Consider the following 22,727-nt stretch of genomic DNA (forward strand, 5'->3'; position numbering starts at 1 on the left):
CTTTCATCCATTTCTTCATGTTGAACCACACTTGGTCAGTCTGGCTGTCACACTGATCTAACTCATTTCTTGCAGAGTGGACAAACATTGTGCACAGCTCCTTTGTTACCTTCGCTTTTTCCATCATTGTGTGGGTCACCTTGATGCCATGGGTGGCAGAAGATGAACATCGCTGTGACTAGAATGAGGTTCAGTGGCATGCTCACCTCTGCTTGTCGCTGTAGGCAATGGAAGGCTGCTACCAGGTTTTGGCATCTTTTGTGGTTTTGGCACGCTGGCTGGGAGTTGCAGCGCATGTTCAGCGGTTGCGGTGTTGATCTGCTGCACCGTCATCGGACTGGAATTTTGAGGCTTTTCGGACTTCAGGTTGCTGTTTTTGACATCCTTCACTGGAGGTATCTTCTGGGTAGTTGGCTGATCTGTCGATTGTGGGCTTTCCAGCACCTGTAACAAGAATGGACAAACCTGCTTCGCAAAGAGGGAGGGCAGTCAGGATAGTCTCTTTTGTTTGAGTACTCAGGCACTTGCAGTTCTGTATGGTTAATGACAGTGGTTGTCTTGACATATTCTGACATCTTGAGGTGGTCCAGGGCAGTTAAGAAAGCCCACCAACGCCTCTACCTACTTTCTCAGGAAGCTAAGAAAATCTGGCACGTCTGCTAAGGCTCTCTCACCAACTTTACAGATGCAACATAGAAAGCATAATCAAGGACCTCATGCACCCCGGACATTCTCTCCTCCAACTTCTTCCATCGGGATAAAAATACAAAAGTCTGAAGTCACGTACCAACTGACTCAAGAACAGCTTCTTCCCTGCTGCCATCAGACATTTGAATGGACCTACCTTATATTAAGTAGATCTTTCTATACATCCTAGCTATGACTATAACACTACATTCTGCACCCTCTCCCTTCCTTCTCTATGGACGGTATGCTTTGTCTGCAGAGCACGCAAGTAACAATACTTTTCACCGTATCCTAATACATGTGACAATAATAAATCTAATCAAAAATCTCTGCTCAAAAGACAGAAAGGTTGTTTACACCTGGTATGTCAGCTCAGAGATTTGTTTGCCGCCACACCTTAGTGCTTCCAGGCACATACCTATGAATGGAATTCAGATTTCTCTGGGCACAGAGTGGTGTGTCTATTGCTCAAAGGCAGAGGTCTTTTAGCCACGGTTCTTTGTCCAACAGAACTGTTACGCTGGATTCTGCCCAACTTAAAATTTATTAAATGACCATTCGACCTAAACGTCTGCATCCCAAAATGAAAAACCAATCATCTTCAACCTCACCAAGAAGCGCGCCTGCGTCTCTTCTGGACTTACAGTCTCAAGCTCATAGATAATCTTTGGGTCTTCAGTGCATTTCAGTTTTTCCCTGCATAGTTTGCCATAGTATCCAATCCTGTTGCACTGAAAGCATCGGGCTGAAGTTCCAGGATATTGATCTCGGCTGTAAGGTGCCTTGGCTCCACAGCGTTGACATGGTCTTCTGGCCAGTTTGGGCATTGTTTTTATTGGCCAGGAGTGTTCCTGTATTTTTGTTGCTTAACTAGCTGAACTGTGGACTAGCCTCTGCACCACGGTTTATTTACTCCCCTTAAAATGATTCTGTGCTATTCAGCAGTTCTGACCACCTAACTTTCAGAATGTAATGGAGTCTTGTGCAGCAGTAAAGAATGTTAAATCTCTGCCTTCAGCTTCCAAGCCTTTCTTTAGAGTTTTTCTTGGTGAATTTTCCCTCTGTGTCTCTGCAATTGCTTTTCAGGTTGGACTGCTTTGTTAAATCTTCTCCGTTCTCCAGCATGTTAGCTTTTCTCTGCATTTTCTGTGAGGTTTTGGGTTTTTCCACAAGCTGCCACCATGTCATGAGGTGTTGGTTGCACTCAGTAGGTCTGAAGATGTCCTTACAGTTAATCTATATATAACTACAAGTCTTTATTGACTCAGAACTATTTACAAAAATGCAGCAAAGGGTACAAGCTGTCTCCATGCTGACTGGTACACAGCTCTGACCAACACTCAACTGACTCTGGGTGTGGGTCATGAGCTCTCATGCATCACTGTGTGATGGCATTGTACTCAGTTGCACATTAACCCTATATGTGCCAGATCCTTTTACTACAGGGATGGAGGGCACTACTGTCTCAGGACAGTCTCTAGAAATATACAGTACCCCAGTTTGGCATGTGCATGGCATCTTAGAAACAACAAATGCAATTATCCATTAGGAAGCAGCCCAACTGAAAGGTGCCAAAATCATAGAAACCCTACAGTGCAGAAGGAGGCCATTCGGCCCATCGAGTCTGCACCGACCACAATCCCACAATCAAATGGCTTAGAAGACATGGCCCTCACCATTGACTAATCCCCTTCCCATTGTTAACCAGTCAAATTCAACACTTCAGATGAGAATTTGTAAAGGTCTGTAATTTATCCCTTATAGACATCTTTAAGTTGATTATGTGACACACAAAAGGGAGGTGCCCTTTCAAATAGGGAGCAGAATTTAAAGTCCAAAGACTTTTTTTTTTACCTAAATGTACTCCTTGATAAAACTCTACAATTATTCCAATAAATGCAAAGTCAACATCTTAATCAATATTACAATGGGATGTTGTTTAAACATTGTAAATGGCTTTGGATGATGCTACAATGCACCTTCATGGACCCAGGGGGCTGCATTTTACTCCAAGTGTTTCTTTGTAAACTTTACCTGCTCTGAAAAAAAGTTAGCGTTACACCTCGGCTTACCTTTGGCCAAATGTGCACTAAACAGGGAAAACTCTGGAGCTATTGATTGTCATGATGTAGAGAAGCCGGCGTTGGACTGGGGTAAACACAGTAAGAGTTTTAACAACACCAGGTTAAAGTCCAACAGGTTTATTTGGTAGCAAATGCCATTTGTGGCATTTGCTACCAAATAAACCTGTTGGACTTTAACCTGGTGTTGTTAAAACTCTTACTGTGTTATTGATTGTAACAGCTCCCAGTTTTCACTGCTTCAAGCTATCTCAACGCTTCAGTAACTCTGCACTGCTCCAATGTCGAGCACAGAAGGGAAATGCCACATTTTATACACTGAACACGGATTGAGAATGGATGATGTGATTTATGCACTCCAACCAATTTATATGAATTCCTTTTTTTTTTATCCTGGCCACGAAGAATGATTTAGGGGTGAATTGAAAGGAAGGAGATTGTTATAATAACTAGTGCCAAATATGTGGGAATGTTAAAAGATAAGGTACGGGCTGATTTAAAAGAGAATTACGCATATTAATAGAGACTTAGAAACAGGATTCCAGAGTAATGGAAAGGGAAGAATGCTTTCCTCCCGAATTATGCACTTAAACACCTCCCTCCCTTCAGTGTAGAGTTCAATGTGCTTTCTGTATGTTTGTGATGTGCTGGTGCTGGGAATTTATTGGCATTACTTGTGGACAACATGTGATAATCCTACAGTATAACAAGCATAATATTCATTTAGTATATTCATTTTCAAGAAGTTGTCTCAGAAGTTTTAATCTCTGCTCCAAAAGGTACAAGGTTATTCAATTACTTCAGGTTTTGTGGGTAATTTTCCCAAGTAAACCTTAGATTTTAAAACTGGGATCTGTGGGTTCTTGCAGGATCCCAGGGGATACTATCCATTTCAAACCAACCATCAGAACAGTCTCTTGATAATTTATTCAATCATAGAAATGGCTACCTTCTGTATGAGAACCATTCAGCCAATTGAGCCAAGCCAGCTCTCAATAGCAATAAAACCAATCCCACTTCCCTGTCCTTTACCCATAGCCCTGATTCCTTTTTCCTTTCAAGTAACTTCTTTTGAAAGCATCGATTAAATTCCTCTCCATCACCCTCACCAAGCAGTGCATTCCAGATCAGAACCACTTGACACGTGAAATAGTTTTTCCTCGCGTCACCTTTGGTTTTTTTGCCTGGGTGAATATAGTGTCCTCTGGTTCTTGACCCTATCACTGGGAACAGATTCTCTCCATTCACTCTGTGGAGACTTCACACAATTTTGAATACATTTATCAAATCTCTTCTGCAACCTACTCTTCTCCAAGGAGAACAACTCTAGCTTCTATAATCTATCCATGTATATGAAGTCCCTCACCCCTGAAATTATTCTAATAAATTGATTTATAGAATCATACAGTACAGAAGAGACCCTTCGGCCCATCAAGTCCACATCAACACATTAGGCACACCAGAACTCCCACCTAATCCCATCACTTGGCCCATAGCCCTGAATGTTATGATGTGCCAAGTGCTCATCCGGATACTTTTTAAAGGATGTGAGGCAACCTGCCTCCACCGCCCTCCCAGGCAGCGCATTCCAGACCATCACCACCATCCTCACCTCCCCCCCTAAACCTCCTGACCCTCACCTTGAACCTATGTCCACTCGTGACTGACCCTTCAACTAAGGGGAACAGCTGCTCCTTATCCACTCTGTCCATGTCTCTCATAATCTTGTACACCTCGATCAGGTCGCCCCCTCAGTCTTCTCTCCTCCAACGAAAACAACCCAAGCCTATCCAATCTCTCTTCATAACTTAAATGCTCCATCCCAGGCAGCATCCTGGTGAATCTCCTCTGCGCCCCCTCCAGTGCAATCACATCCTTCCGATAATGTGGCGACCAGAACTGCATACAGTACTCTAACTGTGGCCTCACCAAAGTTCTATACAACTCCAACATGATTTCCCTGCTTTTGTAATCTATGCCTCGATTGATAAAGGCAAATGTCCAATTTGCCTTTTTCACCATCCTACTAACATGCTCTCCTGCTTTCAGACATCCCTGTGGACAAACACGCCAAGGTCCTTTTGTTCCAGACCTTCCTAGTGTCCTACCATTCATTCAGTACCTTCTTGTTAAATTATTCCTTCTAAAGTGTCTCATCTTACACTTTTCAGGGTTAAATTCCATCTGCCAATTATTTGGTATCACCATCCTTCCTAAAGAACCATGCCTTGAATCTTGCACAATACTCCACTTGAGACTGAATCCGTGTTTTTAAAGGTTCACGATAACGTTCTTGCTTTTGTAGTATATTCATCTATCTACAAAGCACAGAATGCCGTGTGCTTTTTTAACCACTCTCAACATATCCAACAATTTTTTCACATGCCCACCTACACCCCTACACATTGTTGACCTACACCCCTATTCCTAAGCATTTATTCATCTGCTTGCTGCATACAAAAAGTTTTCTTTGCAATGAAGATTCTTTGGGTAGCTGACACTGAGTTTCCAGAAGTTGAAACATAGGCAGTGTATCGATGCTGAGAGTGTCAGGAGTGGGTTGGTCCTGGCAGGGTGATTTAAAATAGCATTGTGTCAAAACATGGAGAGGAGATCTCGGGCAGTTTGCCAATATTTCTTACAGGATTTCTGCAACTGTCAGTATCTGGACAGACTATCACCAGCAGGCTGTCACTTTCTGCAATGAGGGTCACAGAGCAGTGTCAATATTTGAAAAGATTCAACATAAAACATACAGCACAAAATAGATCACTTGGACCAATTTGTCCATGTTGCTGGTGTCTATGCACCCTTCCCTTTTATTATTCGTCTCAACTAGCAAGTGGTAGCAAGTTCCACATCCTCATGTCACTGGGTAAAGAAGTTTCTCCTGAATTTCCAATTTATCAATTGCTCTCTTATATGTCTGACCCACATGTGGAATCATCTTCCATATCAATCCCTTTCATAATCTTAAAGACCCCTCAAGGTGAGCCCACTACCCATCTGTTCAATGTTTCCTTTCTTCCTAGCAAATCTTCTCCAGTGCGTCTGTCCTTTCTATAATTCGGGACTGCACAGTACTTCAAATGTGCTCCAATGAAAAATCCATACATGTTTACTATAGTTTCTGTGTCTTTGAATTTGTTTCTTCTGGAAATTAGCCCCCATGCTTTGCTACGTTTATGGCCTTATTGAACTGTGCCTAGTTTTGGTGATCTCTGTGTCCAAACCCCGCGACACCTTTTCGCTTCTGCTCACTTTAGACTCTTGTTTTCCAAGGAGTACATCACCTCCTTATTCTTCCTAACAAAATGCAGCACCTCATCTCATATATTGAGATTTGTTTGGCAATTACGACATCCGTTCTGCAGATTGATTAACGCCTTCTAGTATTTTGTCACCATCTTTCTCAGTGTTAACCATATGTCCTTAGCCTCATGTTGTCAGCAGCCGTGTGTCAGTACTTTCAGTGTGGTTCATGGGATTGTGTATCCCATGAACCACACTGGGATTGTGTATCCTTCTGTAAAGAGGGGACCGCAAACTTAAACCATTGAAATTTCACAAATTAGTTTGCTCTGTGACTGTTTTAACAGCAGTGGACACGGTCAATGTTGCAAAATTAAAATTCATAGCGATTTGGAAAATGATAATTTCTCACTGGATTCTCATCAGAGGGCACCAGGCTTCAATTAATGGGATATGGGGATAGTTGAGATCTGTTAGAAAGTTATGTGCTTGGAACAGAGATGACACTGTGTGAGAACAAGCTCCTTACCCTTGCCGCAGAGCTACACACACATCAACTTGATAAATGGCATTTTTAATAAGCGTTGCAAAAGTCGAAAATCCCACTTCAGTAAAAGGAGGCGGAACACGCAAGAGTTGTACTGACGCTAAAACAAACAGGGAACATGAGGCCAAACACACGCTGGAAGCTTTGCATCAGAGTACGAGAGACAAACAGGAGAGGAATAAAAAAAGCCTGCTACGTTCCTGATTTGTTTTATCCTTACCCTCAGATCAGGCCTTCTGAAAACCTGTTAGTTAAAATACATTAACAAGAAATCAATAAAAGAAGCTTGGTACGCCGGTCAAGTCTCCCAACATCGAATCCTGCTCATCACAATCAACCAACATCAGAAATAAAATAACGTTATTAAGATCAGTGAAATCCACAATGTAGCTCTCCAGCTTCCTGGTAGCTTTTGTACCGTAGACATTGATTTAGTACAAATAATTCAGAAGGGCACCGCGGGATTAAATAAACGTAGCTGTGAGGATAAGGGCAGGCAGCTTAGCTGTACTCCTTTTGATCTGTGCAGTAGTCCTGCCGCGCACTGCGATCACACAGCTTTCCCAGTGGTATACGAACAGGGTTAACACAGTGCTTAAATACAGCACCACTCAAAGGCACTGAAAACAGATAGAGACAGGATGCGGTCTGCTGTTTGCAATTCCCTGTACAGAGAGTTCCTGATGATGAACACTAGGCACAAGACAGAAACCACTTGTGGCTACTCTTGTTTGCCTTCCAGCAGCAGCGTTGCCAGAGGCTTGGGAGCATGTTTCCTATTCAGCCAAATAGAGGGCTCGAGCAAAGAAAATGAAACATTAAAGAAATGGAACCACAATAACACTGGCGGCAAAACCTCTAATGTCACATCACACAGGCCTCAACCACACTCCTCCCAGACTACTCAAAGCTTCCAACTGCTCACAAAGCTTGGGTCAAGTCCTTAGGCAGGCATGCAAATAGCACTCATTGTTCTTCAGCTCTGTAGTGTCGATTCGGAGCCTTCAATCTTTCAACCTGTGCAAATGAGGAGTCAGAGCAGTCCAGAGACAGGTCGCCAAGCGGGACATCGTGAGGAGAGAGGAGAGACGCTGCAGAAGATAACTGGTCTCTGCCTGGTTACAGATCGAGGCCTGGATCTGCAGGGGCAGCACGTGGCTGCAGCAGGAGGCCCTAGGATCAAGGGAAATTGGACCTTGGGCCTCATCTGAATAACTGAGGCAACCAATTGGTGAAATCAGAGGCAACTCACCCAACGGGACACGTCAGCAAATCTTCCTCTGTGTTAGTGGCCCTCAGGTGAGTTCTAGAAATTGGGGTGGTGGGAGACAATGAGAAGGATGGGCTATGGTTAGCTGAGAGCTGAGAGGGGGGGACAGGTGATTGCAACTGCTGTGGACTTGATGCAGCACCTCTGCTCCCACTGGCTCCACAGGAAGGTGCATCATTAAGAAAAATAATAAGAATAATTAGCACTGTTTTGGAACCACGAATGATTCCTGAGTGGATTATGTTCGAAGCCTGCACCAATCATCAGGGCCTAATTTGCGAAAGGGGTTCTTTAACAGGGGTTAGGATCTTAATTTACTTATTCACAGGAGCTAACTACTAGAGTCATAGAGGTTTACAACATGAAAACAGGCCTTTTGGCCCAACTTGTCCATGCCGCCCAATTTTTACCACTAAGCTAATCCCAATTGCCCGCATTTGGCCCATATCCAAAGAACAAAGTACATTTAATTAGACATTCAATTGTTTTGAAGGACGCATAAAAACGGACTGGTAAGTCTGTCAGCAGAACCAATGCCAGCAGTCTGGACACCAGACCTCCCACTGTGAAGCCGCCGCTGCCGTGTCGAAATAATGGGAAGAACGTGTACCAAGTTTTACTACATCAGGGCGGGGTGCAAGAAGGTAGGATTAGAAAGGGCACCTGGGTGTCATTGGGCCGGCATGGACAAGATGGGCTGATTGGCCTCATTTGTGCTGTAACTTTTCGAGTTCTATGCTCGGCTGTGTCAGTCAGTCAGAGGAACCTGTCTGAGTGTACAGGTGTTAGAGTTTGTCACAATGGGCCGCTGACAGCAGACAAGAGTAAACGACAAAAGTAAGTGTTGGAAATTGAGAAATTAAAAACAGCAAATGCTGAAAATACAGAGCAGGTCAATCAGCATCTATAAAGAGAAAAGACAGGTTACTCTTCCAGGTGCACACCCCTGATCAGAACCAAAAAATTCAAAATAAGCTGTTTAGGTAGGAAAGAGATAGGAAATAAAGGCAAAAAAGTGGAAACAATAAATATTCAAATTGTGGCCAAGAACTAGAAGTGGTACAGAGGAGCCTGCACCACGAGTAGCAACTATCACACATTAAATTGAAGGAACAATGTAAAGATTCCCAAAGATTGCTGTCTCACTCGGAGGGCTAGGGGCCTTGGACAATGGGGGAGATAAATGAATAGCTGTCACCTCTATAGTTACACCGGATGTTGCTAGTGGAGAAGATACGGATATCCTGGAGTTAACACTGGCATCACAACGTCAGGGGAAGGGTTGGGAGGGAGGGGATGGTACTGCCTGGTCGTAGAAGCTTGCTGAAAATGGCAGAATTGCAGGCGATGATACGGTGAATGTGGCGGCTGGTGGAGTTCATGATTAGGGATAAGGGTTTCCCCTGCTGCTGTTTGGAGAGATGGAGGTGGGGGAGAAGTGAGCGCAGAGGCTCAGGAAATGGAACGGATGCTGTTAGAGGTACTCGCGACCATCATGGGAGAGGAAAACTTGGTTGCTGGAAAATGCGGGATTTGAGAAGCTCCAGGATGGAAAGTGGAGTCATCAGAGCAAGTACCATGGGGAAACTGGATAAAGAAATGTCATCTTTGCAAGAAGCTGCATGGTATAATTATAATCCAGATTTATTTGGCTAATCTGTGGGTTTATAGTAATGTCACCGTTAAAGACGGACAGAGAATTCTTCAGGAGAGAACTGGAGACAAACCACATAAAGGTGAATGATTGGTTAAATGACATGAAACTGTGATTGAGCCCGGCAGTTCAGAACGAGACCTTGCAGTTGAAGATCAAGTATTGGATGGAACACAATGGATATGTATTGCACAAAACACCAAGAGCATCAAAGGATAAAGTGTGACCATCTATTCAAAAGAGAATGAGAGAACATTTAGTGGGAAATCATCAAAATGCAACACCAGACATAAATATAAAGATACAGAACTTTGGAATAATTATGAAAGGCTTTAGAAAATTGAGATCTGAAGAGAGAGCTAGCTGGAAAGTTTAATTTGTTTCTTTGCATGTATCTTAATAAGGTATCACAGTAAAAATGCTTGTCAAGCAATAGATTCTGTTGCAAGATTTCTGCACATTTATTTTTAAAATGCAAATAATCTGAGCTCTCAGCTGTATAATTATTTAATAACTGACAGGTTTGGATCAGGATTCAAGGCCAACAGTCCCCGTTCAGTCAATGGAGATGATAGCTGACAGCCCACATTAGATATCGGCTGATCATGTGTCAGTGCCGTGTTTGACTCACTAATGAATCACCCGCAGGTTGAGAATTACACTGATAACAAATTACACATAAAAGATTTTTCATAACCCAGACACACACGATCAAAGGGAAAGAACTGAGTCCTTGATACAGAATCCTCTCTCTCAACTCAACAGCATGTTTGAACCATCAGCTGTGCACAGGTTGGTCCCGCAATCTGGTGTAAGGGATTAGATTAGATGGCCCTTCATTGATTATACTACTTAAAGAGTCTAGAAAATCAATGCACAGGAGATGTCCATTCAGATGCTTTGTCCCACATCTTGTCTGTAACCCTCATCCTCAAGGACCTGCGACTATGTTGCATTCACCAATGAATCAAATGCCTGCACATCAATCTAAAATGTGCGGTGAAATCTGCATAACCCATCAGTTAGTTACTTTAACATCTTGAGCATTTGTGCAGCAAGCACAATCATTAAATAAACATATGTTGAAAGTATTGTACATAAAGCAGGCTAGTGTTGTCACACATTGGATATATTAACAGCAGAGTGAAACAACATCTCTCCACACTGAGTTCCCTATTGACTAAATTATCAGCTGAAATGGGGGAGGGTGTTAAGAAGATGCTTAACCAGAGGGAGGGATAATTCAGGCGTTACCCTCACACAACTCCTAATTGTCGTTTCGATAGACGCACAAAGTCTCAGCCGGCGAACATAACATTGGCCTGGGGGATCTTTGAAGAGAAGTGGAGAGGTTATTTAGAAAAGCAGATTCCACAACTTGTGGGTGTCGTGGGTTGAAACTGACATCACTTACCCTGTAATCTTTGGAGACGGTGTCTGGCACTGTTGTAGTTGAAAGCTGGGTTGAGATTGTAGCAGCTATAAGCTGTTTACACCATTCAACATGTGATCCTGCAGGGCTGGATAAACAGGAGAAAACGTCAGGCTCCATCGACAACAGTCACTAATTAAAACCCAGTCCCCACTGTTTATACAATACACAGTAAGAGTTTTAACAACACCAGGTTGATGCAATTTCCTATTTTATAGGGTGGTTGATAAAAACCAAAGACCTCTAGCTAACCAAAAACAAAACAGGAAATTGCCCCTCAATAGAACCATCCAGAATCTGATCACTGAGATTTTTTTTTATTTTTGTTACCTCCACAAGTAGGCTTACATTAACACTGCAACGAAGTTACTGTCAGCACACTCCAGCGCCTATTCGGGTACACTGAGGGAGAATTTAGCATGACCAATGCACCTAACCAGCACATCTTTCGGATTGTGGGAGAAAGCTGGAGCACTCGGAGGAAACGCATGCCGACACAGGGAGAAAATGCAGACTCCGCACAGTCACCCAAGCCAGGAATCGAACCTGGGTCCCTGGCGCTGAGGCAGCAGTGCCAATCACTGTGCCACTGTGCTACCCATATTTGCACTTTAAACAAGATACAAACAGCTAATTAATCTGTAAGCAAAGGATAAGCATTTACTGAACTGCCCAAAATACCCAACACATTTAACGTCATAACCGGTGCCTATGAAACTGACTGCTATGATAACAACAAATGGTTTAGCACCATTTACCTGATTATGGACAGCAAACCATGGTAAGTGTAGGCAGCCTAAGTAGTAGGGAAGGACTGTACACTTGGTTGGACAAGGAACATTGGTGTGTGTTGTTTATTTCATATACCACAAACTTTGCAGTCAAGTATCCTGCATCAGTACACCCAGAGTGCAACAGGATAGCCTCGTCTCCCTTGGGAGAGCAATCTTCATGATCATTGTCTTTCCCCTGCCAAGAAAGCAGTGATGATATGGAGATGCCGGCGTTGGACTGGGGTAAACACAGTAAGAGTTTTAACAACACCAGGTTAAAGTCCAACAGGTTTATTTGGTACCAAATTTGCTACCAAATAAATCTGTTGGACTTTAACCTGGTGTTGTTAAAACTCTTACTAAGAAAGCAGTGAGCAGTGACATAACAGATACATTATCTGCTATAGTGCTATTCATGGTCACTCCGTTTTATTAGGATGGCAACATAGCAAGTGAACCACAGCATATTGCTGTTCCTCTTTAAAACACTACAACTTTTTGAAGTTAAGTAAATACTGGGTAAGATCCCACACAGTTCAATTTAAAGGTTAGATACAGTGTGTCCGGAAGGTTGTGTGTCCTGGACAGTTCACATATTTCAAATGATTTGTTTTCTTTATTTTTTTTTAAAATTGCAACACTGTATAAATTTATACTTCCAACAACGATTAAGGTCACAAATAAAGATTTTATCAAAAGCTCGCTGATTTTCCACGATGTTGCAGTAAAGGCCAGGAGTAATCCTCGAGGTTTGGCACAGTGCTACCTCACAGTTCAATTCTGGCCTCGGGTCACTGTCTGTGTGGAGTTTGCACGTTCTCCCCGTGTCTGTGTGGGTTTCCTCCGGGTGCTCCGGTTTCCTCCCACACTTCAAAGATGTGCGGGTTAGGTTGATTGGCCGTGCTAAATTGACCCTAGTGTCAGGGGAATTAGCAGCGTAAATATGTGGGGTTACGGGAATAGGGCCTGGGTGGGATTGTTGTCGGTGCGGACTCGATGGGCCGAAAGGCCTCCTTCTGCACTGTAGGGATTCTATGATTCCATTCTATGATTCATAATTGGACCAGGGCATACAGAGACATTTCAGTCCCATTTTAAATATCATGATTTCTATCCCTATAGTAATTTTTAAAAACATTTTTGTATTCTTTCATGGGATGTGGGCGTGCCCAGTATTTATTGCCCATTCCTAATTGCCCTTGAGGGGGCACTTGAGAGTCAACCATATTGCTGTTGATCTGGAGTCACATAGGAAGCCCAGTCCATCACGCAAGCCAGCCTCTCATCCATTGACTCCGTCTATACTTCCCGGTGCTTCAGAAAAGCAGCCAGCATAATCAAGGATCCCACGCACCCCAGGCATACTATCTTCCACCTTCTTCCAGCAGGAAAAAGATACAGAAGTCTGAGATCACATATCAACTAACTCAAAAACAACTTCTTCCCTGCTGCCATCAGACTTTTGAATGGATCTACCTTATATTGAGCTGATCTTTCCCTACACCCTAGTTATGACTGTAGCACTACATTCTGCACTCTCTCCTTTCCTTCTCACCTATCTACCCTATGAACAGTATGCTTCATCTGTATAGTGCGCAAGAAACAATACTTTTCACTGTATCCTAATACATGCGATAATAAATCAAATCAAATATTTAGGTCAGATTAGGTAAGGAAAGATGATTTCCTTCCCGAAAAGACATTAATGAGCCAGGTGGGTCTTTACAATAATTGACCCGTTCTTTACAAATCTCACCTTTGGTTATACGGGGTTGATCAGACCAATCCCCGCACTGTACAGCTTTCAACACTCCAACAGCTGCTGTAGTCAATCATTAGACTTTTAGTTCCAGATTTTTATCGAACTCAAAATTTGACAATCTGCCATGGTGGGATATGAACCCGGGTCTCCAGAGCAAACCCTGTGGTTTTGGATTACGAATCCAGTGACAATACCACTATACCACCTTCCCTATGTCTGTAAATATCGGCATAAACATTTATTTAGTCACACTAAAGCCCACCTTTCTGCCTGTGGCATATCCACAGCATGACAGTTCATAGAATGGTAGAATAGTACAGCGCAGGAAGAGGCCATTTGGCCCATCATGTCTGAAAGTACTAACGCCTTCTCTTTCTTCAGAACCTTATAAATTTTGTCCATCCAAACACTTATCAAATTCCCTTCTAAAAGTTACCATTGAATCTGCTTTGCCACCCATAACTGAAGTGCCTCCTCCCTGGTACCTTTATAGATGTGGCTATTGGAATTCATCGTGTAAAAAGCTGGCAAGAGGTACACACAGATGGAAGATTTTTCAAATAGATTATAAATATAGAAATGTTCTAGTGGGTAAAGGCACGTCAGTGTGTTTATGTCAATGCAAACCTGGAAGCTCCAGGTTCAAATGCTGGTTCTGCTGTCAGCAAATCTAAACCAGGGCAACAGCTATTGCTGTCCAGCTTTCCTCAACTTCACTAGAGGGACAGGGAAGGAAGGAATGGTGGTTAGACCTGCTCGAAGATGTGGGCACTGTATTTTGGATAGAACAGCAGTTCGTTACAGTGCCATTGGCCTAGCCAAATTCTCTGTGCAGGCTTGTGCATGGAGGGCAGAATTTAACGTCAAAGTTTAAAGGTCAAAGTAAGGTTTATTTATTAATGTCAAACATAGGCTTACATTAACACTGCAATGAAGTTACTGTGACGATCCCCTAGTCGCCACACTCCGGCACCTGTTCGTGTACACTGAGGGAGAATTTAGCATGGCCAATGCACCTAACCAGCACGTCTTTTGGACTGTGGGAGGAAACTGACGCAGAGAGGGAGAGAATGTGCAGTTTCTGGACAGGCATTGACCCAAGCCGGGAATCGAACCCGGGTCCCTGGCACTGTGAGGCAGCAGTGCTAACCACTGTGAGGCAGCAGTGCTAACCACTGTGCTCCCCCATGGCAAATTTGGTGGCAAGTGGGCATTTAATAGGGTAGTGGGTGAGGGACCCCGTTACCATCACAGTTAAACAGGTGGTGGGAATGCCCATAAATGACCGTCCCCCCTCAACCCCCACTGCCAACTGAGGCCCTTAAGAAACCAAGAGAATAATTTATAAGTTTGACAAAGAGTCATCTGGGCTCGAAACGTCAGCACTTTCCTCTCCTTACAGATGCTGCCAGACCTGCTGAGATTTTCCAGCAGTTTCTCTTTCGGGTTCAGATTCCAGCATCCGCAGTAATTTGTTTTTATCTAGAAACCAAGAGGGGTTCCTTGCCGGCTCCAAAGAGAGTCCGTTGTTGTCAGGCACTTAATGCTTGTTTTGGAGACATTGGGCAGGGGAGGGGCACTTTAAAACAAACTGAATTACCCATTTTAGCTAAGTAGCCCTAAGAGTAAACTCAATCATACCGATGGAACACAGATATGTTCTACAGAATATTCCCTAAATGCACAGGATTTCTGTAGTTCCCAAGACTTCTGATGAGCTCCAGAACACCAAATATTTTCCCATACCTTAATATGACATTCATCCAGCACGGTGGCACAGTGGGTTAGCACTGGTGCCTCACAGCGCCAGGGACCTGGGTTCGATTCCCAGCTTGGGTCACTGTCTGTGCGGAGTTTGTACATTCTTCCCCCCCCCCCCTCCCCCGACCCCCGTCTGCGTGGGTTTCCTCCAGGTGCTCCGGTTTCCTCCCACAGTGCAAAGATGTGCTGGGTAGATGGATTGGCCATGCTAACTTTCCCCTTAGTGTCAGTGGAATTAGCAGGGTAAATACATAGGGTTACGGGGATAGGGCCTGGATGGGATTGTTGTTGGTCAGACTCGATGGGCTGAATGGCCTCTTTCTGCACCGCAGGGTTTCTATGAATAAATTTGCAACACCCCAATATTTTGCTCGGTTAACAGAAGAAACAACTGTGCCAAACCTTCAGTATAATTCCTATCCAATACAACCAGTAAAAGTTTACAAAGAAATACCTGAGTGATGTTACTGACACATTCCGCACTTTTTGTCAATCATTAAAAATCTCAGGATTTGCATATTTACACTTTGTGTATATCAACAAAGTTACAAATTAGATTAAATTGCCAAGAACTATTAAGGTTATATTGTAAAGACCTGGTGATACAATGGGAACCAAACTGATTCCTGAAGTAAATGTAAATTCTTTACTGTAAAAGCCTTTACCACTTCATTCAACTCTTGGACTTTCTTCCACTTGTATTGAATAATTTATTAGCTCTGCACTTAAATGTTATTGAATGCACTCCAGTAAAAACTAACAGCAACCAGATGGTTAGGTTTTTACATACAGAGATGTAATATTGAAACAATGTGAGCATTCTCTTGCCACTGAGCAGAAAGTCCAGGCACGCAGCTTCAATTTCCCTGGTTAAAAAACAGTGCAAATGCTGGAAGCGCAACTCCCTTCTGTTGGATTCTCGTCCACATTACTCTCTACACAGGAACACAAGAAATAGAAGCAGGAGTGAGGCCCCCAGGCCCCTCAAGCTGCCCCTCCATTCGATATGATCACGGCTGATCTATGCCGACCTCAGCTCCTGTTCTGTGCCATTTGTCCACTGCCCTCTTAGTCCTCGATCTATCAAATATTTATCCACCTCCACTTTAAATACTTCCAATGATCCAGCCTTTGGAGTGGAGAATTCCAGAGATTCACCACCCTCTGCGAGAAGAAATTTCTACGCACCTCAGTTTTAAATGACCAGCCTTTTATCTTATAGCTATGTCCCCTTGTTCGAGACTCTCCCGCTCGTGAAAACATCTCACCATCTACCCTGTCCAGACCCCACGGGATCGTTTATGTTTGAATAACATCAGCCTTCATTCTTCTATACTCCAAGGAATACAGATTCAGACTATTGAGTCTCTCTTGATAGGACAACCCTCTCGGCCCAGGAATTAGCCTGGTGAATCTCCTTTGGACTGCCCCCAACGTTACTATATCCTTTTTAGGTAAGGGGACCAAAACTGTGCACTAAGAGATACTGATCTCAAACCAGGATCTGTAGTGTTTTGAAATGCACTGACATGTGAAAGCTTTAAAGAGAGGGCGGGGAAACCTCCTGATGAGGTTTAAGCAGACACTTGTGACAGGCTGGTGCGCTGTACCCATTTCAATCTGCAGCAGCATTCTCCTGACACTTACAGAAACATGCAACACAGGAGACCAATCAGCCCACTGAGACTGTGCCAGCCCAATGGTAGAGTTATCCAATTAATGCCAACCCCCTGCTCTATCTCCATGTGCCTGTAAACCTATAGTAAACCTGTAAGACGTGCCGGTTAGGTGCATTGACCCGAACAGGCGCCGGAGTGTAGCGACGAGGGGAAATTTCACAGTAACTTCATTGCAGTATTAATGTAAGCCTTACTTGTGACTAATAAATAAACTTTACTTTATACCTTGGGCATCCACCTCGTACCGTGGGCAACACAGTGGCAGAGTGGTTAGCACTGCTGCCTCACAGTGCCAGGACCCGGGTTCGAATCCCAGCTTGGGTCACTGTCTGTGCGGAGTCTGCACGTTCTCCCATGTGGGTTTCCTCCGGGTGCTCCGGCTTCCTCCCACATTCTGAAAGACATGCTGATTAGGTGCATTGTCCATGCTAAATTCTCCCGCAGTGTTACCCGAACAGGTGCCAGAGTGTGGCAACTAGAGGATTTTCACAGTAACTTCATTGCAGTGTTAATGTAAGCCTACTTTCGACACTAATAAATAAAACTTTTAAAAAAAACTTTCAAATATTTATTCCGCGGACCAAGTATCAAAGGCAAGAAACATTTTCTATTTGAATTCTAGTAAATCAGTACACATGCCAACTGACTCAAGAACAGCTTCTTCCCTGCTGCCATCAGACCTACGATGTATTAAGTTGATCTTTCTCAACACCCTAGCTACGACTAACACTACATTCTGTATTATCTTTTTTCCTTCTTCCGTATATACTCTGTGAATGGTATGCTCTGTCTGTATAGCGCGCAAGAAACAATACTTTTCACTGTATCCCAATACATGTGACAATAATAAATCAAATCAAATCGCCTGTAAACCTCTACTTTTCAAATATTTATTCTGTGGAGCAAGTATCAAAGGCAACAGACAATTTCTATTTGAATTCTGGTAAATCAGTCAGTACCTAGGAATCCTTTTCACTGTATACTGTGACAATAATAAATCAAATCAAAGTACAGTGGGCGGCACAGTGGCACAATAGCACTGCTGCCTCACAGCACCAGGGCCTGGGTTCAATTACAGCCTCAGGTGACTGTCTGTGTGGGTTTCCTCCAGGTGCTCCGGTTTCCTCCCACAGTCGAAACATGTGCGGGTTAGGTGGGTTGGCCATGATAAATTGTCCCTTAGTGTCAGGGGGTAAATGTGCGGGTTACAAGAATAGGACATGGGTGGGATTGTGGTCGGTACAGACTCGGTGAACCTCCCTCGTTCATAGAATCATATAGTACAGAAGAACTAACCACTGCTTAAATCTGCCTCCTTTAACCCATAAGCATTAAATGTTGGGTCTGCACATCTGGCACTGGGACAAGGAAAGCAAATTCAGTTGTTTCAATGCTGAAACGTAGCTTTTTCCCATTTTGCAAAATAAAAAAACAAGAGGAATTTGGAATAGCAGTTTCATACTGTCATGAATTATACTTTAACACAACACCATCATTTCTATTGTCAAAGCTTTATGAACATGATGGTTTCATTAACCCAATGAAACAATAATTATACAAAATATTTGTAAATAAAAAAGCCTTGACAGACAGAGGTTCCCGGTTAATTGGGAAAATATTTGGAAATGTCCATCTGTAAATGGACACAGTAGGAAGTCTCACAACACCAGGTTAAAGTCCAACAGGTTTATTTGGAATCACAGGCTGCTCCTTCATTAGGTGAGTGGAGAGGTAGGTTTCACAAACAGGGCATATATACACAAAGACACAATTGCAAGATAATGGTTGGAATGCGAGTCTTTTCAGGTAATCAGATCTTTACAGGTACAGACAGTGCAAATGGAGAGAGGGATAATCACAGGTTAAAGAAGTGTGAATTGTCTCAAACCAGGACAGTTACTGAGATTTTGCAAACCCAGGCCAAATAGTGGGGGTTACATGTAATGTGACATGAACCCAAGATCCCGGTTGAGGCCGTCCTCATATGTGCGGAACTTGGCTATCAGCTTCTGCTCGGCGATTCTGCATTGTCGTGTGTCTTGAAGGCCGCCTTGGAGAACGCTTACCTGAAGATCGGAGGCTGAATGCCTTTGACTGCTGAAGTGTTCTCCGACTGGAATGGAACAGGCCTGCCTGGTGACTGTCGTGCGGTGTCCGTTCATCTGTTGTCGTAGTGTTTGTACGGTCTCACCGATGTACCACGCCTCGGGACATTATAGAATCCTACAGAGCAGAAGGCGGCCACTCGGCCCATCGAGCCCGCACCGACCACAAACCCACACAGGCCCCACCCCCACAACCCCATGGACCCACCCTGCTAGTCCCCCTGACACCAAGGGGTAATTTAGCGTGGCCAATCCACCTAACCCGCACATCTTTGGACATCCTTTCCTGCAGCATATGAGATAGACAATGTTGGCCGAGTCGTATGAGTATGTACTGTGTATCTGGTGGGTGGTGTTCCCACGTGCGATGGTAGTATCCGTGTCAATGAGCTGGCACGTCTTGCAGACGCCATGGCAGAGTTCTGTGGTGACATGGTCGCTGTTCCCCTGAAGGCTGGGTAGCATGCTACAAACAATGATTTGTTTGAGATTGCGCAGTTGTTCAAAGGAAAGTAGTGGGGGTGTGGGGATGGCCTTGGCAAGATGTTCGTCTTCATCAGCACGGTGGCACAGTGGTTAGCACGGTTGTCTCACAGCGCCAGGGACCCGGGTTCAATTCCCGGCTTGGGTCACTGTCTGTGTGGAGTTTGCATGTTCTCCCCATGTCTGCGTGGGTTTCTTCTGGGTGCTCCAGTTTCCTCCCACAGTCCAAAGATGTGCAGGTTAGGCTGATTGACTATGCTAAATTGCCCCTCATTAGCAGGGCAAATGTGTGGAGTTACACCAATAGGGCCTGGGTCGGATTGTGGTCTCTCAATGGGACGAATGGCCTCCTTCTGTACTGTAGGGTCTCAATGATTCTATTCTATGTTGAAGGCTCCGAAGATGATGTCGCAGGTTCTCCGCTCCGGGGAAGTACTGGATGACGAAGGACACTCTGTCGGTCGTGTCCCGTGTTTTTATTCTGAGGAGGTCGGTGCCGTTTTTCACTGTGGCGCGTCAGAACTGTCAATCGATGAGGAGAGTGTTATATCCCATTCTTACAAGGGCGTCTTTCAGCGTCTGAAAAGACTCACATTCCAACCATTATCTTGCAATTGCGTTTCTGTCTATATATGCCGTGTTTGTGAAACCAAACACATCCCAATGTCCTGATGAAGGAGAAGCGCTCTGAAAGTTCGTGATTCCAAATAAACCTGTTGGACTTTAACCTGGTGTTGTGAGACTTCTTACTGGGCCCACCCCAGTCCACATCACCTGTAAATGAACAGAGTTATTGAGTGGACAAAAACTGACCACCCAGTGACCACCCTGTCCACCCAGTGACCATTCTGACTACCCAGTGACCACCCTGTCCACCCAGTGTCCAGCCCGACCACCCAGTGTCCAGCCCGACCACCCAGTGTCCAGCCCGACCACCCAGTGTCCAGCCCGACCACCCAGTGTCCAGCCCGACCACCCAGTGTCCACCCCGACCACCCAGTGTCCACCCCGACCACCCAGTGTCCACCCCGACCACCCAGTTTCCACCCTGTCCACCCAGTTTCCACCCTGACTACCCAGTGACCACCCTGACCACCCAGTGTCCACCCTGACCACCCAGTGTCCACCCCGACCACCCAATGTCCACCCAGTGTCCACCCTGACCACCCAGTGTCCACCCTGACCACCCTGTCCACCCAGTGACCATTCTGACTACCCAGTGTCCACCCTGACCACCCAGTGTCCACCCTGACCACCCAGTGTCCACCCCGACCACCCAGTGTCCACCCTGACCACCCAGTGTCCACCCTGACCACCCAGTGTCCACCCTGACCACCCAGTGTCCACCCTGTCCACCCAGTGACCATTCTGACTACCCAGTGTCCACCCTGACCACCCAGTGTCCACCCTGACAACACAGTGTCCACCCCGACAACACAGTGTCCACCCCGACAACACAGTGTCCACCCCGACAACACAGTGTCCACCCTGACCACACAGTGTCCACCCCGACCACCCAGTGTCCACTCTGACCACCCAGTGTCCACCCTGACAACCCAGTGTCCACCCCGACAACACAGTGTCCACCCCGACAACACAGTGTCCACCCCGACAACACAGTGTCCACCCCGACCACCCAGTGTCCACCCCGACAACCCAGTGTCCACCCCGACAACCCAGTGTCCACCCTGACAACCCAGTGTCCACCCCGACAACACAGTGTCCACCCCGACAACACAGTGTCCACCCCGACAACACAGTGTCCACCCTGACCACCCAGTGTCCACCCTGACAACACAGTGTCCACCCTGACAACCCAGTGTCCACCCTGACAACCCAGTGTCCACCCCGACAACACAGTGTCCACCCTGACCACCCAGTGTCCACCCTGACCACCCAGTGTCCACCCTGACCACCCAGTGTCCACTCTGTCCGGATTCGCTGCCATTTGCAGCTCGCTCTCCCCCGGGGCTCAGTCTACCCGCGGCCCGGGCTCCGTGCCCTCTCCCCCGGGCTCTGCAGCCGCGCGCCGGCTCCCTTCCCCCGCCCCCGGGCCCAGGCCCCGGATCCCCGGCCTCGGTTACTCGCTCTCCCCGGGCCCGCGGCCTCGGTACCTCTCGGGCGAGTCCCCGCTCGCTGAGGCGGCGGCGGCGGGCAATCGCGGCGCTTTCTTGGTGGGCAGGCTGTCCATGAAGGCAGAATGGAGCCGCCCGGCTCCTCCCGAGGCCCCAACACACCGAGAGAGAGACAGGGAGCCGGCTTCCTCTTCCTGCCGGGGCGGGGGGGCTAGAAACAGACGGGGGGGGGGGGCTAGAAACAGACGGGGGGGGGGGCTAGAAACAGACGGGGGGGGGGGCTAGAAACAGACGGGGGGGGGGGCTAGAAACAGACGGGGGGGGGGGGCTAGAAACAGACGGGGGGGGGGGGCTAGAAACAGACGGGGGGGGGGGGCTAGAAACAGACGGGGGGGGGGGGCTAGAAACAGACGGGGGGGGGGGCTAGAAACAGACGGGGGGGGGGGCTAGAAACAGACGGGGGGGGGGCTAGAAACAGACGGGGGGGGGGCTAGAAACAGACGGGGGGGGGGCTAGAAACAGACGGGGGGGGGCTAGAAACAGACGGGGGGGGGCTAGAAACAGACGGGGGGGGGGCTAGAAACAGACGGGGGGGGGGCTAGAAACAGACGGGGGGGGGGGCTAGAAACAGACGGGGGGGGGGCTAGAAACAGACGGGGGGGGGGGGCTAGAAACAGACGGGGGGGGGGGGGCTAGAAACAGACGGGGGGGGGGGCTAGAAACAGACGGGGGGGGGGCTAGAAACAGACGGGGGGGGGGGCTAGAAACAGACGGGGGGGGGGCTAGAAACAGACGGGGGGGGGGGGGGGGGGCTAGAAACAGACGGGGGGGGGGGGGGGGGGCTAGAAACAGACGGGGGGGGGGGGGGCTAGAAAACAGACGGGGGGGGGGGCTAGAAACAGACGGGGGGGGGGGCTAGAAACAGACGGGGGGGGCTAGAAACAGACGGGGGGGGCTAGAAACAGACGGGGGGGGGCTAGAAACAGACGGGGGGGGGCTAGAAACAGACGGGGGGGGGGCTAGAAACAGACGGGGGGGGGGCTAGAAACAGACGGGGGGGGGCTAGAAACAGACGGGGGGGGGCTAGAAACAGACGGGGGGGGGCTAGAAACAGACGGGGGGGGGCTAGAAACAGACGGGGGGGGCTAGAAACAGACGGGGGGGGG

The 22,727-nt window shown here is 46.4% G+C and overlaps 1 protein-coding gene across 3 annotated transcripts in view; it reads right to left on the minus strand.

The window, feature by feature from the left end:
- The window catches only part of LOC144493010 (phosphatidylinositol-3-phosphate phosphatase MTMR1-like), a 78,567-nt gene extending 56,809 nt beyond the window's left edge, over positions 1-21,758 (minus strand). For 2 of the 3 annotated variants that reach the window (XM_078211793.1, XM_078211792.1), the window contains exons 1-3: positions 21,601-21,758; positions 10,906-11,011; positions 6,788-6,811 (exon numbers count right to left, since the gene is read on the minus strand). In XM_078211793.1, the coding sequence (XP_078067919.1) occupies positions 6,788-6,811; positions 10,906-11,011; positions 21,601-21,677 (207 nt within the window). In that variant the 5' untranslated portion in view covers positions 21,678-21,758. The remainder of the gene's footprint in view (positions 1-6,787; positions 6,812-10,905; positions 11,012-21,600) is intronic. The other variant, XM_078211794.1, reaches the window with a different exon arrangement.
- Positions 21,759-22,727: the final 969 nt, after the last annotated feature.

Source organism: Mustelus asterias, chromosome 4, assembly GCF_964213995.1.
Source record: "Mustelus asterias chromosome 4, sMusAst1.hap1.1, whole genome shotgun sequence".
Taxonomy (NCBI): domain Eukaryota; kingdom Metazoa; phylum Chordata; class Chondrichthyes; order Carcharhiniformes; family Triakidae; genus Mustelus; species Mustelus asterias.